The sequence below is a fragment of the Myotis davidii genome, unplaced genomic scaffold, assembly GCF_000327345.1.
Source record: "Myotis davidii unplaced genomic scaffold, ASM32734v1 scaffold80, whole genome shotgun sequence".
Taxonomy (NCBI): Eukaryota; Metazoa; Chordata; class Mammalia; order Chiroptera; family Vespertilionidae; genus Myotis; species Myotis davidii.
Window position 1 is genome coordinate 1,306,799 of NW_006292686.1, and position 18,018 is coordinate 1,324,816.

Consider the following 18,018-nt stretch of genomic DNA (forward strand, 5'->3'; position numbering starts at 1 on the left):
TAAGCAAATAATGGAAAGAAGAATGACAGATAATAAATCGGGGAGGGAGGGAATCTCTTAATCAAATTAAACTTTTTGTAGGCATAAAGTTGGAACATACGTAGGAATAAAATAGAAAACTTGAGAAGACCAAAAAAATTAGTAACTTCAAAATAACGCTTCAATAATTAAACTGTAGTCTGCAGAGCTGAGTTTCACTCAGTACAGCACAGGCTTTGGGGTCAGACTGATCTGGGTCTAAAACCCTGTCTCCACACTCTATTTACTAACTGGGTAACACTGGACAAATTGTTAACCTCTCTAAATCTCGGTTTAGCAATAGTAACTAACCTCAGAGGATTTCTGTAAGGATTTAATAATACATGAAAACCATTGAGAACAATGCTTGCCATAGCCTTCATTAAATATAAGCCATTATTTACTTTTTTAAAATGTAATCTAGGCTCCAACCAAGGCCTAATTGTAAAGATTTAACATTTCACTAATGTTTCCACTCCAAATACAAGTTACTTTACTGTGGCAGTTTAAAACAGTTTCTTTTGAAAGAACATTTAATTTCTAGTTAAAATGGATAGTTTTTCTTTTCCTCCTTAATTTAAATGCCAGGAATAGTACCTTACAGACATGGGTATTCATACATATATATGAGGTATTTTTCCAAAATGTATATTTAAACTTGCAAGAAAGGAAGATGCATCTTAAGCATTAATAACACTTTCCCAAAAAGTGACCTTATTATCTTAAAAATTTCTACAGCTGAGTCAAAACTAGTATTTCTCTATTACCTTCTCCTTTCACAAATAGGATAGTTGTATCTGCACTTGGTGAAGCTTCAGGTTCACCAGATACATCTTCTTCCTCTTTATCTTCTGCCTAAGAAAAACAATATTAAAAAGGGATTACTACGGGGGAAAATACCACCATATAAAAATGACTTCACTAAGATTTGGGACAAAATATTGCCTCTCCATGGCTTTGTTGGGATTAGCAGTGGTATGAATGTCATTGTATCTCATCAGTCAAAATAAAAAATTCTAGACAGTGTATCTTGAACAGAAATGTGCATACCAAATCCCCTGGGATTTTGCAGATCTGATTCAGATCTCAAGTGAAGCTTAAAATTCTATTTCTAACAAGCACTCAGGAAATGCTGATATTGCTGGTACTCAAACCACACTTTGAATTGCAAGGTTCTGGAGTGTGGGCTGGTATACTTTTTCGGTAAAGGACCAGGTATCAATATTTTTGGCTTTGAAAATTATAAGGTCCTTATTGCAACTACTCAACTCTGTGGCTGCTTTCTATGTGGCTACCTTTTAAAAGCAGACACAGACAACACACAAAAGACAGGCAAAGCTGGACCTGAGGTGCAGCCACATTTTGCTGACCCTGTTCTAGAACACCTTATTAGTCTACAAAGACTTCCATCCTGATTAACAGAACAGGACAGAAAAACTGTATCATTTACTATTTCAAGAAGATGCTGGTAAAGAAAATTTTCCTGTGAGAATTTGTCATATAACCAGAAAAAAATGATAAAAAAAAAAAAGTGTTCCCGGGTTTCGGCACCAAAAAGTGACCAGATCATATTGGGGTAATGGAGATGACCTAAAACTTGATTAAAGCTGCACAATTTGGTGCATGTATTAAAAATCATTAAATTGTATGCTTAAAACAGGTGAGTATTATGATAAACAAATCATATACATATATATGGCTAATATGCAGTGTCCCCTTGGGAGTCCGACCAGGAGGCCTGGAGTTTGATTGCTCGCTATGACATGTGCTGACCACCAGGTGGCGGTGCAGAATGAAGGAAGGCTCCGGCCAGCAGCCGAAAGGCCTTAATCAGCCCTGATTGCCAGCCAGGCCTAGGGACCCTACCTGTGCACAAATTTCATGCATGGGGCCTCTTGTATCTCAATAAAGCTGTTTAAAAAATGTGAACAAAATTTAGTTTAAAACTTTAAACCTCAGTGCAGCATTTCTAGACCAAAGACAGGAAGGCAGGAACCATAAGCTGTAGTATAAAGAGGAAAGTGTAGACCTGAGAAATAGTTAAGAGAAACCATTCCTAAGATTTGATTGAGTTGTGCAACAAAAAAGAAAAGTAGCAAGGCACAAGCTTGAATCACTGGAGCCATTATCAAAACAAGAAATAGTTTATGAAGGTAGGATGGACAGTGTATACTGAATACCAGTTTGGACATACAAAATTTGAGCATCCAGATGCTGACAATACAGGTATAAAGCTCAGTAACTGTAAAGAAGATGGCTAGAAATTAGATCTGAAAGTCATCAATATAAGCTGGTGGTGGTTAAAACCATGGGTTTCATCAACATTAAGGGGGTGAGCAGAGGGAGTAGAGAGAAGGTAAGAGAGACCAAGCAGCAGCAGCTGGGCAGGGAAACTAAGAAGGTGCAATAAAAGCCAAAATGAAGGAACTCAAAAAAGGGGTAACGGGCCCTGGCAGGTTTGGCTCAGTACATAGAGCTTCGGCCTGTGGACCAAAGAGACCTGAGTTCAGTTCAGTCCAGGGCAGGCTCCTGCACGGCTGGCCCTGGTCTGGGTGTGTGCAGGAGGCAACCAATTGATGTGTTTCTCTCACATCGATACTTCTCTTTGTCTTTCCTTGCTCTAAAAATCAATGGAAAAATATCCTCAAGGGAGGGAGGGAAGGGTAATGGGCCAATGCTAAAAATGGTTCAAACAGAAAAACAATGGCAAACAGGCCTGGAATTTGGCAATTAGGTCACTGATGACTTAGCAAGAACATTTTTAGCAGACACAGGTGACCAAACAACTTAGAGAAAAAAGTGAAATGAGCAGAAGAGAAAAAATGTATGGTTTACTGTTTCAAGAAGCATGCTGGTATAGAAAATGTAGAAAGGATAGGTGAATAATATACTTAGAAGTAGGAAGTGGAATATTTGATAGAGTCCATACTTCATGGCCTTTACTTCCTGACACTGAAGGCAACATTGCTAGTAAGACAGAAGAGGACTAATTTTGAATTTGAAAGTGATAAATGTTTGGAATGTTAGTTGTGAAGAACTGAAAAGTAGATGGAAGGTAAACAATTCATTTATATGATAGCCAATTAGCATATTATATGATGTATATTGCTTAGTACCTGCTACCTGGTTATACTCTAGAACAGCAGTCGCCAAACGGTGGTCCACAGGGTCTGAAAGGTTGGCGACCGCTGCTCTAGAATAGTTTGGCTATTACAGACTATCTGCAGGAGAGTCAAGAAACTGATAGTACTGGGAGATGCCCTCTGCACCTGGAGGGCAGGCATGCAAGAAACTTTTCACTACATTCCTTGCACCTTTTAAGCTCTAATCCACTTGAATATAGTATCTATTTTAAATAATAATACTAATATTTTGTTAGTGTTACTACTTTAGTGCTTGTTTCAATAAATATCAAAACAAAAACTGCTATCAGTTCTCTTAAGAAAAACACTTTCAAAGAATGATGACATTCTACATTGCAACCCTTGGTTTTAGAGACTAAAGGATAATCGAGGGGGCAGAAAGACCCAAGGTAACTTTAAAAAAGAGTTTACACTGAAAAATTTTAAACCAATTACTTGTATCTAAACCGGGTGTTGGTAGCTCAAATCTTAGGGAAATCTCTTCTGTCCTTTGACTACAGACATAGTCCCAGTATCAAAGGATCCTCCCATATCCACCAATTCTTTGATGTCTAAGGCAGCTGTGTTTAAGTTGGTAAGACAAATCTTGGGTAAGAACAATAACAGAAGAAATTCTATGGCCCTCAGTTCTGGAGGTAACTTTTGTAGCAGCTCTTGCCTTACAGGCCTATCTTTTTTAGCCTGTAGGGTTTCCTACAAGTCTACTACTGCTGGTATCATCTAGTCTAAAGGAAGGAAACACTTACCCAGCATTTTGCTTCAATTTGCCCTAACCACTTTCTGATTTGAGGAAAGCAACATAGAAAAAGGTACTAACACTTCTGAATTAACTGGCCAGGGTAAACAGTGGACAATTTGAGTTATTCTCTCAATTATAATACTCAAGGCAAGAGAGATGATCAAGGGATAGAAAAGTTCTGGCTAAACTGAAACTGTAACAAAGATCCAACAGTTTCCTCTGCTACTCTTTCCTCCACAATAAATACATTCCAGTGCTAGAGATCCGAAGTAATTTCAGAAAAGTGGTTATAACAATACTAGAGGCCCGATGCACGAAATTCGTACAAGAGTAGGCCTTCCTTCCCCTGGCTGCCGGCACTGGCTTCCCTCTGGCACCCGAGACCCAGTCTTCCTTCCGGCTACCAGCAGGCACCCAGGACCCGGGCTTCCCTAGCAGTCCCAGCTTCGTCCGGAAGGTCATCTAGCCTAATTAGCATATTACGCTTCTATTAATAGAGATGATCTATCACTAAATTTCTGTGCATGCCCACATTTCAGCGCCCTAAATACCATCTCTAATCCTCATTTTCTGGATGGATTCTCCTCAGATGTTCATTCCAAGTTACCTTACCACAGCAGCACTTTTAGAAGGGTGAAGTTTTTGTTACTATCACTAATGGAGGAATGTATTTATCTAGTTAAAGTAATGCATCGAATGAACTGTGTTGAAGGTGCAGAGCCCTAATATAAACCCTTAATGTATGGATATGCATACATGTGAAAAGCTTGACATAAGGTAATCAGTAAAGGTAGTTTTCTTAAACGAGGGGGAATTAGAAAAGCACAAAAATTAGTAGGGGTATTCTATTCAAGTGAAACAATATGTGCAAATGCATAGAAGTGGTCATTTAAACATCAACAAATAGCAAGCAGATTAGCTTAGTTGGAAAGCATACTCCATAAAAATGAGGACAAAAAAAGGGAGCAGTATCTATATACAAGGCCAATTATTTTGATGTTGACATAATAGAAAAATAGGGACTTGGTTTGATCTAGAAAAAAAAATCACAAAATCTAGAATCACAAGTTTCTAGGTTCAGGTATGGCATAATGAAGAGAAAGAAAAAAAATGTGTGGCATAGATTACAGTAGTCCAAGAGAGGAAATGAAATTAGCTAGAAGCATGCTGCAATAATCCTTATTCTAGCCCAATATTTTTACTGTCATACTATTTATACTAATAAAAGGGTAATACGCTAATTAGACTGGGAGACCTTCTGGACAAAGCCATAGTGGCAGGGCCGAGGCAGAGGCGGTTAGGGGTGACCAGGCTGGCGGGGGGTGGGGAGCCAGTTGGGGGCTATCAGGCAGGCAGGCGAGCGGTTATGAGCCAGCGGTCCCGAATTGCGAGAGGGATGTCTGACTGCCTGTGGGCCTAACCAGCAATCGGACATCCCCTGAGGGGTCCCAGATTGGAAAGGGTGCAGGCCCGGCTGAGGGACACCTCCCCCAACCCTATGCACGAATTTTGTGCACCAGGCCACTAGTAATGTTATAATAAAAGTGTCAGAGCTGAATGACTTCTAGAAATCTTCTCTAAGCCCTTTACTCTCACAGAACATATGGTATATACTGTTTATAGTCTGCTCCTTACCCGTGGACATTACTCCAAGAACATGAGCTACATGACAGCAAAGAAAACACCTGGTTTGTTCACCCCAGCATCCAAAACAGTGCCTGGCACATAAATAAATATTTGCTTGTTGAAGGAAAGAAAAAGGAAACTGAGACCCAGAGAGACAAGTTACCCAAGGTCAGAAAGCTAAGTAGTATGTATCCCAAATCTATCAACAAATGGTCCACTATATTGTTACTCTAACAGAGTCATGTCCATATGATCTCCCTCCCTATTCCAGAAAATACTAATGATCCACCCCCAATGACTGGCCCCTATTATCCAAACTTCAATTCACACCAACCACAGTAACAAGCCTCTAAAATCAAGAATTTTAAGGGCAAATTTATCTATAAAAAGGATAAATTCTAGGTATATATATATATATATATATATGCATTAAATCTTATATCACACTTACCAAATCTGTTGGTTCATCTTCTTCCACTTCTGCTTCATCATCTTCATCTTCAATTATTGAATCTTCCACAGTTTCTTCATCTTCTGTAAGATCTTGAGCTGCTGCTACTGAGCCTAACAATAAAATATAAAACAAGCAGTTACCTACCTTGGAATACTAATGTTTTTTCATCTCAAGAATAGTGAACAAAATTTCCCCTTGGAGCAGTTCAATCACGCAGTGTACTTGAATGATGTCAGATTACAATGCATATAAGAATATTCAGCCCTAGCTGGTTTGGCTCAGTGGACAATGCATTGGACTATAGACTGAAGGGTCCTGGGTTTGATTCCAGTCAAGGGCACATGCCAGGGTTGCGGGCTTGATCCCCAGTAGGGGGCATGCAGGAGGCAGCCGATCAATGATTCTCTCTCATCATTGATGTTTCTGGCTCTCTCCCTTTCTTTTTCTCTGTAAAATCAATTTTAAAAAAAGAAGAATATTAATATTTTATCTTAGTAGTTTTAACAACTGCATGTTAATTTTAATGGGAAATGCTGCTTAATTTTAAAAAGCGCCTAACCGTTGAAAAAATGAACTCCTGAAATTAAAGATGCCTTAAAGTTCAAATAAAGGACTTCAAGCAATTTTGTCAAGCAAATGAAGGAAAATAAGTGTTTCAAAAGAAATCCCAAAATTTAATCTGTCATTATCCATACAAAATAAAACAAAAATACTCACAGCTAGAGAAAAACAGCAATCTAAATATCTAAGCAAGAAACTTTGTTATTAGAGTTGACTAAAGCTCAAACTCTTAGAATTTGATAACATGTAATTCCAAGTAACAAAGATCTACATGGCATTCATGTAAAAACTAGTTGGCATAAAACACACTCTTTAGTAAAAAACCTATATATATTATTAACTTCAGGGTTGAGAGCAGAGAAAGTATGCACTTATTTTTGCGGGTGGCTTCAAACATGTTTTAATATACTTTTTTATTTCCCCTACACTTAAAATGAAAATAAAAGTTAGGCATAACTATAATGCCAGGAAAGTATAAGTCACAGTTTTATATGCAAAAGTATTCTAAATAAGTCACATTAAATCTATTTCAGGCAAGACCCTCAAAAGAAATTTCAAAGTTCTAGCGACTCTCTCAACATTTCTCAGAAAGAATGATGATGTGGCAGTTCAGGACAGGGAAAAAAATGTGGGAAAGGAAGCATGTGCATATGCTGCAACACCCAGGAGAAACAGCACATGTTAAGGGCCATGTATTTTAAGTTTTTTCAGTTCTACCTAAACAAGTCAGTTTAAAAAAACTAGTTAAAAGACACCCCCCCCCCAAAAAAAGAAAGAAAAAACCCTAAAGAAATGAAAAACTAGTAAGAAAAATATCTAGGTCTGACATAATAATTCAAAGTTGTATTTAAACTCAGGATTGAGGCATAACAGCTTTTCACCCTACATTTCAGTGGGTACTAAAGCATTTTAATGTTACCAGTAACATTTCTATGCCTATAAAATCTAACACTTTTCAGTTTGAAAAATTTAAAGGAAACATCTTTTGAAAGAAAGACCATTATTCACAACAAGTGTTTAAAGATACCCCGTTCAGTTTAGACACTGATGTTTCCTTAAAAAAAAAAAAAAGTTTAAAACCTGAAAAAATATAGTAAGTAGAATTGGCCATTTTTGTTGAGAAAGAGAGAGAGAGAGAGAGAGAGAGAAAGAGAGAGAGGAAATCAGCAAGAATCCCTCAACCTGCAAATGAATCCCTTAACAGTTCTGGTTACTTTTCATACTTGGTTTTCCATCCACTGAACAGGAACCAGTCACTTCACTTTTTTTCACTTGGAAAGCGGCCTGTGGGCACCTGTCACTATCACGCTCTCCGCCTCAGCTCGCTTCAGCTGATGGGAGCAGAATCCCAGCGCTCATCCAGTCAGACTACACTGACAGGGTACAGAAACCGAAGTTCATGAGAGAATCGGGGCAAGAAGCCAAGTCTACACATTTTTAATGTTCTGCCGTGTAGGTTATTTCCACCCCAGCTTAACCGTGGGGAGGAATAGACAAACCTGAATAAAACATGTAAAACTCGAATGAGACTATGTTTTTCCAGGACAAAGTGCCAAGATACAAAAAAAAAATGGTTACAAAAAAAGAAAGGAGAGGAAAAAGGGGCCTAAGCAATAGACAGCCCACGGAGATCCTCCAGATCCCCGCCTGGGAGTGCGGGGCTGGGCAATGGGGCCAGACCGGGGAGCTGCTCTGAAACCGGGACCCCCGGCAGCACCCCGGGCCGGGGTCGGGCCGGGGCCCGGGAAGAGGACGAGGAACGTGCAAAGCGCTCCGAGAGCTCAGGTGTTGGAAAAGAGAGGCTTAAGCAAATGAATGAAGGGGACGCCGAGCGGGAAACGAAAGACACGTCAGCCCAGAGCCGGGGCAGGGGGTGGAGCGGCGCTGCGGCGGCCGGGAGGCCCAGCCGGGCCGCAGGACAGGCCCGACTGCGAGCTGGGGGTCCAGGACGAGGTGGAGGGAGGCCGACGAGCTGGAAGCCGGACCCAGGAGTTGCCGCTGCCGCCGCCAGCTTTAAACTTGCCGTCCCTGGCGGCTCCTTCCCGGCGAGCCCCACCGTTCCCTCCCCTCGCCTCACCTCCAGGGCCGCCTCGGAGCAAGAGAGTGGCGGGGAACACGAACAAGAGAAGCAGAAGCAGGCGAGGGAGGAGCCTCATGGCGCAGTCCGTCCGGTGCCCTGTCGCGGTCCACGAGAACTCTCGGGGGCTCCGGCGAAAATGGCGTTACTTTTCATCCGGGCTCCGGGCGGGGAGGGGCGGGGCACGTACCACGCACGGACCTTCGCCACGCCCCTTTCTTGGGCCGAGGAGCGCCGTCCACGTGGCCGCCTCCAGGCACTCCGTGGAGGGGTGCGCTGGGCGGAGTCCTGGAGGTCACGTGGCGAGTTGCTGGGCCTCGGAGATTCCCGGGAGAGCCCGCCTCCCCCTGTCGTTCTGGCTGGCCACCTGCAGGTCCCACCTATGGTGCTTGGCGTGATAGGGTGTGTTTTTTTAAATATATATTTTTAAGTATATTTTTACTAGAGGCCTGATGCACAAAAATGTGTGCACTCAGGGGGGTCCCTCAGCCCAGCCTATGCCCTCTTGCAGTCTGGGACCTCTCAGAAGATGTCTACCTGCCAGCTTAGGCCCACTCCCTGGGGGATCAGGCCCAAACTGGCAGTTAGACATCCCTCTGCCAGCCCGGGAGCCTTCAGGGGATGTCCACTTGCCAGCGGGGAGCAGATCTAAGCAGTCAGACATCCTTAGTGCTGCTGAGGAGGCTGGAGAGGCTCCCACCACCACTGCTGTACTGGAAGCCATCAGCCTGGCTTGTGGCTGAGCAGAGCTCCCCCTGTGGGAGCTCACTGACCACCAGGGGACAGCTCCTGCATTGAGCATCTGCCCCCTGGTGGTCAGTGTGTGTCATAGTGACCAGTCTTTCCCAGTCGTTCTGCTGTTAGGGTCAATTTGTATATTACCCTTTTATTGTATAGGGTAGAGGCCAGGTGCACGGGTTGGGGCCGGCTGGTTTTCCCTGAAGGGTGTCCCAGATCAGGGTGGGATCCCCACTGGGGTGCCTGGCCAGCCTGGGTGAGGGGCTGATGGCTGTTAGCAGGCTGGCCAAGCCCCCTGACGACAGAAGCTCCCAGCCTCTCCTTTTTTTCTTTTTTATTATTATTCTGGGATTTATTTACCTTCTATAATTGAAACTTTGTAGTCTTGAGTAGAGCTCAGAGGCGGCCAGGGCGGGCGAGAAGCTTGGCTTCCTCCATCACCAGGGGCAACCCAAGCCTACTGCTCACTCCATTTCCATGGCCACGGCCGGCTGAAGGCAGGTATCTGGGGTTTATTTATCTTCTATAATTGAAACTTTGTTGCCTTGAGTGGAGCTCAGAGTCAGCTGCAGCAGGCAGGAAGCTTGGCTTCCTCCATCACTGGGGCAACCAAGCCTCCTGCTTGCTCCAGCTCTGTGGCTGCCGGCCGCCATCTTGGTTGGGTTAATTTGCATATAGTCGCTCTGATTGGCTGGTGGGCATGGCTTAAGGCATAGGGAAGGGATGGTCAATTTGCATCTTTGTCTTGTATTAGTGCAGATTGATTTCAAAGAGAAAGGAAGAGGGAGAGAGAGAAACATCAATAATGAGAGAGAGGCCGAGACCGGTTTGGCTCAGTGGATAGAGCGTCGGCCTGCGGACTGAAAGGTCCCAGGTTCGATTCCGGTCAAGGGCATGTACCTGGGTTGCGGGCACATCCCCTGCCTCCTGCGTACCCTCTACTGGTGTCGAGCCCACAACCCAGGCCTGTGCCTTTGAAGGGAATCAACCTGGGACCCTTCAGTGCACAGGCACCCCGCTCTACCTATTGAGCAAACCGGCTAGGGCGCCATAGGTCTTTACACTGTAAACCAGTGCTTCTCAACCTTCCTAATGCTGTGACCCTTTAATACAGTTCCTCATGTTGTGGTGGCCCCCAACCATAAAATTATTTTCTTTGCTACTTTATAACTGTAATTTTGCTACGGTTATGAATCATAATGTAAATATCTGATATGCAGGATGTATTTTCATTGTTACAAATTGAACATAATTAAAGCATAGTGATTAATCACAAAAACAATATGTAATTATATATGTGTTTTCTGATGGTCTTAGGCTACCCCTGTGAAAGGGTCATTCGATCCCCAAAAGGGTCGCGACCCACAGGTTGAGAACCACTGCTGTAAACGATCTACTTATATAAAACCATGGGTGGTGTTCATCATGACCAGAACAGCGACCAAGCAGAAGGAAGTCAGTCCTGCAGGGGTTGTCTTGGCAACGGCTTTGCCCTCCCCCAAGCTGTTTCCTGTAAGGGTAGGGTTTGAGGCAGGAACCAGCCCTGGGAGCATGGAGGCATATCTTTATAAAGTCTGCTGCGCCAGCACGGCCAGGGGTTAACCTGAGTGGGGGCAGTTGAAAGGTTTAAAAAGGACAGACAAGAGAATGAAAGCCGGGTCTCGGTGGGATGCTGCTTCTCTGACAGACAGCAACCACGCCCACAGCCATGCCTTTATTTTATAGCAGATGCTTTGAGCCAAAATAAGGGCGTGACCAAGATGTTTACAACATTCTCCTGGATTTCAATCCTACTCAACTACATGCACCTGAACTCTATCAAGCTTACATCACTCAGGCACATGGAGCCACGTGTTCGGACCATAGGTTCAAGCTTACAACTACAGCTGTTGGCTATAATTGTGCTGGGAGGGCCCTGCCCTCCAAGCTGGGACTTGCACACGGCAATGAGAGGACTGTGCCCTCTCATCAGTCCAAGGCTTAAACCTGTCCAAAACACTGTAATGGCTCCCCACAATAAAGTTTTAATTCTGTTTCTTTGTTACTAATGTTGTGGCTCCACCCCATAACAAAGAAACAATTTCTGGAGGATGAGGCCCATGAATCAGGATTTCTAAAAAAGATTCCCAGATGGTTCTAACGTGCAGCCAAGGTTGAGAACCACTGCGCTAGATGAAAGTCACGGGGTGTGAGGGCGCCCATTCCTCTCCACCCCGTCCGGTTGTCTGGGGCACACGGCGCGCCCTGGGGACTGTGAACGCCTCCCTGGGAACATTTAACTGCAAACAGCTTCTAGTTGGGATCTGTTCTAATTGCTAATTAGATCTGATTATAATTATCTCTCGCCGCCATCCCTTACCTGGCACAGGATGGGACGTGGCCTCCCGACAATTAGCAGCGTCTTGCCTGGCACACCCGCCGGTGAGGGACACCACCTCTGGGCCACGGCAGAGCCCGGCTTGTTGAAGGCAGGCTGCTGTTTACTGTTGTGATCCAATTAGATGTAACTAATGAGGGGAACTCGAATTTCCCCCCCAAACAGTCTCCTTTTGGTCTCAACTGATGCATCATCTGTGGGGAAGGAGCCGAACTCCCCTTGGGGGACCCTCCTTTCCCACCTGGAGGTGTTGAGGGGTTTTGGTCGCCAATTCTGCCCCCACTGCCGGCCCAGCCCAATTCCAGCCCCGAGGGAGGCAGTGAGCCTGACAAATGGACTCTGAGCAAGTCCCCTGGTCCCTCCGAGCCTTGGGTCCTCGTCTGCCACCTAGGACAACATGTGCCTCTGGGCCCACACTTGCCCCAGGTACCCACAGGCCCGGAGGGGGGGTGGGCGGTTGTCATCTGTACAGCAGGGACCAGGGTCCTTTGCTCTCAAGTCTGGGGCCTGGGCTGAGAGAGAACCATCGATCAGTTGCCTCTTTCACACTCCCTACTGGGGATGTGCCCGCAACCAAGGTACATGCCCTTGACTGGAATTGAACCTGGGACCCTTGAGTCCGCATGCTGATACTCTATCCACTGAGCCAAACCGGTTAGAGCAATTAATTCCCTTTTAATGTGCACAAATTTTGTGCACCAGGCTACTAGGATATAATAAAAGCCTAGGTGGTGTCATGCCTTCGTGTGACGCTCTCATGTGACGTCATCACAAGATGGCCACCACAAGATGGCTACCATAAGATGGCTGGCAGGGGAGGACAGTTGCGGGAGAACAGGTCAGCAGGGGAGGGCAGTGTGGGATGATTGGGCCAGCAGGGAAGGGCACTTGGGAGTGACCAGGCCTGCAGGGGAGGGCAGTTGGAGGAGATCAGGCCAGCAGGGGAGTAGTTAGGGGGCAATCAGGCTGGCAGGCAGAAGCGGTTAGGGGCAATCAGGCAGGCAGGCAGGCAAGTGGTTAAGAGCCAGCAGTCCTGGATTGTGAGAAAGATGTCCAACTGCCAATTTAAGCCAGAACCGACAGTAGTACATTCCCCGTAGGCTTCCAGATTGGAGAGGGTGCAGGCTGGATTGAGGGACACCTGCCCCTGTGCACAAATTTTGTGCACCGGGCCTCTAGTAGGGATATAAGGAACATGAGCTGTCTGAATGTAGTGTGAAAAGCAAAAATAGGTTTTGGAATAGTTTAAATACAGTTTCTCCCCCCCACCCTCACCCCCTTAAAAAAACATAAGAAATATACAGTGGTACATCTTTTTTCCCTCTCTGCCCATATCCTCACCCACAGTGACAGTTCTTACATTGTTAGGTGGCATTCCAGAGTTATAAATCACCTAGGACAATGCCTGGCATAGAGAAAGCATTTGGCAAATGTCTGATGGGAGCAGCAACGGTTGCACACTACTCTTCCGTTTCCTTCTCATCTGGTTTGGACTTTGGGTTGCTGCCAATGAGTTGGTATTTCATGCAATTAAACAATCTGAATACCAGGTACTGTTGGACTAGACCAGTGTGACATGTTATATAGATGATGAAACAAATTAGCTAACCCTTATTGTGTGCTTGCTATTGACAATTACTGCCCCTTAGAACTGTGCTTTCATGTATCATCTAATTTAATCTCTAAAATCCCTGTGAGGAGATATTGTTTACTGAGCTGAGCAGAAAAACCAAGACACAGAAGATTAGTAACTTAACCAAGGCTTAAAGGCTAGTCCATGGCAGACAGCATGTCTGATTCCCGCCTCCATGCATGCCCCACTGGCCTGGAAGATCTTCTCTTCTACTCCTGCATTGGCTGTGCTCAAGGGTCAAGGCCTATGTTTGTCCGCTAACGTCACAACCTGACAGGTCTGGGCTAAGCCAACTCTGAGCCACTCCCCTCTGCAGGCCACCACTGATGCTGCTGCCACCAAGGCACCCAGCAGAAGTGGAAGGACTTGCTAAGGAGGCACCCTTCCACCTTGCTGCTGCCTTCGCTACTGTGCACAGCTACCAAAACTGTCACTCTGTGCCAACGCCCCAGGACTGCTGGCCCCACTCCGATGTGGCTGACCCTTGCTGAGTGTACTCTACTGGTACAGGAAGAATCTTTCTCAACTTTGAGGCACTTTCTGTTTCAGACCTGTTCTGCGTTCTGGAGTCTGACAGGTTTTTTGACAAACACATCCTTCTATTTAACTTGCTTTTCTCTCCCAGCACCAGAAAGAAACCAGTGTGGACTGTTAAAAAAAAAAAGATGCATATATTCTTAAGTCACTTCTCTCTGTCACTGGACCAAACATTGCTCACAGACTTTTTTCCTCCGAGGACTGATTTCCGGTGAAGATTCTCATTCTTCGTGTTAGCAGTTCTGTCCCTACAGTTCTTATGACATGCTCAGATATAAAACCTGAGGATAATCCATTTAGGCTTACACTGGGACTTTCATTCCAATTATGTTATGAGATTGTCACTAATGGATTTTATTGGGGACTTGAATTTTACACAACCAGCTACTAAAGGTACAGCAGGGACAAATAAAAGTGTTCTGACTCTGGCTGTGACTGATGTGATGAGTCTGGGGAAAATAAAAACATACAAACAGAAAACAGGGACCTGTGTAATTGTCCAGTTGGCATAAAAAGTAGTAGTCTACGGATCAGGGAAATAAAATCCTCACCCCGATCTTAGTGCTCATGAAATTCTGCATATTTGTGATCTACGTTCCTGCTGCAATCATCAGCTTTCCTGTGGTGCCCACCCAAGAGCTCTCTCTCCTTCAATTGGTTCAAATCTCTAATTTATGGACTTAAGAATTCCATCTACTGCCCTGGCCAGTGTGGCTCAGTTGGTTGGGCACTGTCCTGTGCACCAAAAGGTTGCTGGTTTGATTCCCTGTCAGGGCACAAGCCCCAGCCATGGGCTTGATCCACAGTAGGGGGCATGAAGGAGGCAGCTGATTGATGTCTTGCTCTCGCATCAATGTTTCTCTCTCCCTTTTCCTTCCCTTCCTCTCTCTAAAAATCAATACAAATATTTTTTTTTAAATATATTTTATTGATTTTTTACAGAGAGGAAGGGAGAGAGATAGAGAGTTAGAAACATCAACGAGAGAGCAATATCGATCAGCTGCCTCCTGCACATCTCCTACTGGGGATGTGCCCGCAACCAAGGTACATGCCCTTGACCGGAATTGAACCTGGGACCCTTCAGTCCGCAGGCCGACGCTCTATCCACTGAGCCAAACCAGTTTCGGCACAAATATTTTTTTTTTAAAAGAATTCCATCTACTAATTTATTTAGGTCCTCCCAAATATCCCCCTATGTTCTCTCTCTCTCTGTCACCTCTGCACCTATCATCTTGAAGGTAATTGTTTTCCAGAACACACCCATTTGGGGTCATTCTCATGCAAACAGTTCAGGCAAATCTGCAGTTGATTCTCCGCTTTTGTTACTTTACTCACTTAGAATTTGTAAAAGCAGAACCTTCTTTTTCTTCGATTACTTAAGATTTTCCTCATCAAAATTATTAAATGTGCTTAATAGCACTGGTTTTTGTTCTGTTTTATTCCCTCAGATAACGGTGTAGCTAAAGAACTTCCTCATGTCCTTTAAACCTTTGCTCAACTGTCACTTGTCAGTGAGGCTTACTCTCACCTCCCAATTTTAAAGTATAGCCCTCTTCCCCGCCCCCTCCCCGTGCTCCCTGCTCTCTCTCTCCCTCCTCCCTCCATTCCCTTCATTCTAGTCTCCTTTTTTTTTTCATAGTATTTGTTATCTTCTAACACAACATATAGTTTATTATGTCTCCTGTCAACATCTTGAGGCCAAGCATCTTTGTGCCTTTGAGTCAATGTCACAGAACAGTGCCTGACACCCAGGGGTAACTCAGAAAATATTTATTTAATTTGTTGTGTTGTAACAAGTGACATTTTTCCTCCACATGTTTGCAACCTAATTTCAATTGTAGACCAGATAAGAAAGGGAAATTGTCAAGTAAAAAAGTTGCACTTATTATATGCAAGCAAAGATTTAATTGTTCTTTCACCTAGCAAGGGCTTAAAAAAAAAGAACTAGGTTTGGCGTACTATACTATACCCCTGACAGAAAACTCTTTTGTGATTTTTATGAAAAGGGGGCAGGATGGGAAAAAGAAACAAAAAATAAGGAAGGCTTTCAAAGGAATTCTGGCTTTTCAACCCAACTATTCCCATCTGATCCTCTTTCTTCATAATTCATAGACCTCCCTCCAATTCTCCCCAGTGCATCTTTCATTGAAAAGAACAGACAAAATTACAAGCACCTGATCACTCCCCATAAACTCTACCAGTTACCTCCATCTGTGGCCTGTCTTCCTTGCTGTTATAATAAAAAATGTTTATAGGCCTATCAAAGGCCATCTATCATTTGTGGTTTGAATCCCATTTCCTGCTCAAAACATGTGATTTAGAAAGTAGTCCTCTATTCTCTACCTCTTAATAAATTTCTACTTCTCCAATTCACTGCTCCCATCAACATACAAATAAACTATAATATTGTCCATCTTAAAAAGCAAAATTCTCCTGTGGCCTCTGTTCCCATTCAGCAACAGCCTCATTTCTCTGCTCTTGGACACAGTGCAGATTCACTTCTCTGCCTATTCCAATTGGGCTTTTATTTTCGCCCCTGAACGAAAACATCCCCATCTTGCTAACTCCAAAAGTCATCATCTGAGCCTTCCCTCTCCAACCCTTCTCTTAACACTTGTTTCTCTAGGCTCAATGACAGCTATACCTTCCCAGTTTCCTTTCACTCCCCTGGCCCCTCCTTGTCTCTTCCTGGCCCCTAAATGTGGGCCTATTAAAATACATACAGTAGTAAGGCTGGAAACTAACTAGTGTACCTTCTGTGAGAGGGCCTGGAGGTCACTCTGTTACCAAAGTGATAAGGAATGCACCCGTGAGGGGGACTCCAGGCTCGCTGAGACCAGTGGTCAGCTATCTCCATAGACTAGGGCCGAGGGTAAGAAATGCTGTTATGGAACAGGCTGAGTGCAATGGGGATGAGGCAAGTGGTTAGGAGCCATCAGAGGCAAGGTGGGCACAATTGTCACCATGAGCTGCAAAGTCAGAATAGGGAAGAAGTGATGGGGATGGGCAGGAGGACTAACCTATAGAAAGCTATGGGTGACGGGCTCTCAACTTATTGCTTATTTATATAACTAAGTAAATCAAGAAAGATCAGGAGGCTGAGGGCAGTCACTCCAATAAAAAGTCATGTTCTGTTTCTCAGCTGGGCCTGAACCAGTTCTTATCCAAGAACTCAGTAACTGAAGAGAAGCCAGCCTCTGTGATGAGGTGCCCTGGAACACCACAGCAGATCTCATTCAGTAAACACCCCAGGAGCCATTGGACACTGACTCACAGTGATCATGCAGTGAGGAAGGAAACACCCAGACTTTTAGAAGATTGTTGGACAGAAGGTCTGAACTGACATTATATCCATGACCCCAAGTACCAACATGCCCCCTTCTAGAGCAGAGCATGTGGGAGCCAGGTCCAGCTAACGGTGGGCCCTTCAGGTTCTCAGACCTATCCACATCTGGGCCCTGAAAGTACAGATGGAATGCTGTTTGAAAGAACCCTCACACTGGTTCCTAGAAAGAGCTATTAAGAGTATGAATGGCCAAGTAAAAGCTTCTGAAATTGACACCATCACTCCCCTTCCCCAGCTGAGATAGTAAATTAAAAACACAACTACACCCCAGGGCAATGGTAGAGCCGTGTGTCACTCTCAAGGGTGGTGGACTCTGTCAAGCTCTGGTTTAACTTGCCAGCTGGCCTCTCCAAGAATGAGATGGATCATGGCAGAGGACAGGGTGATTCCCAAGCTTTACCAAGTGGTCGCCTCAGTGCCTCCTGCTCAAATGCAGTAGCAGATCCCAGTTTGCCCTACAAACCACCCCCTGCATGTTCCCTGGAACAAGACTGACCAGAATCCTGGAGATGTTTGGGGTGGAAGCAGTGATTGATTGTAAACAGGTTAGACGAAATGTTAGGGGTGGAAGTGATGGAAATACTCTAGAACAAGATATATCTAAAAAGAAGTAATATGCAAATTAGGCAGGAACACCATAACAGTCACGATCAGACAGGAGGAGGTTGTGTGTGCAGGTGAGGCCTAGAGCAGAGATGAAGACAGAGGCAGGGGGGCTGGCCTGAATTGCCGCTGGATGGCTTGGGCAGCCCTCCCCGATCCCGCCCCC

The 18,018-nt window shown here is 44.6% G+C and overlaps 1 protein-coding gene and 1 pseudogene across 3 annotated transcripts in view; one reads left to right on the top strand and one right to left on the bottom strand.

Moving 5' to 3' along the window:
• Window positions 1–8,798, bottom strand: part of SSR1 (signal sequence receptor, alpha) — a 39,949-nt gene extending 31,151 nt beyond the window's left edge. Inside the window, exons 1-3 of one of the 3 annotated variants that reach the window (XM_006766100.2) lie at window positions 8,619–8,798; window positions 5,978–6,090; window positions 786–873 (exon numbers count right to left, since the gene is read on the bottom strand). In XM_006766100.2, coding sequence (XP_006766163.2) covers window positions 786–873; window positions 5,978–6,090; window positions 8,619–8,697 — 280 coding nt within the window. In that variant the 5' untranslated portion in view covers window positions 8,698–8,798. The remainder of the gene's footprint in view (window positions 1–785; window positions 874–5,977; window positions 6,091–8,618) is intronic. The other 2 variants (XM_015565541.1, XM_006766101.2) reach the window with 2 other exon arrangements.
• LOC102768639 overlaps window positions 8,758–18,018 on the top strand; it is a 19,283-nt pseudogene continuing 10,022 nt past the window's right edge.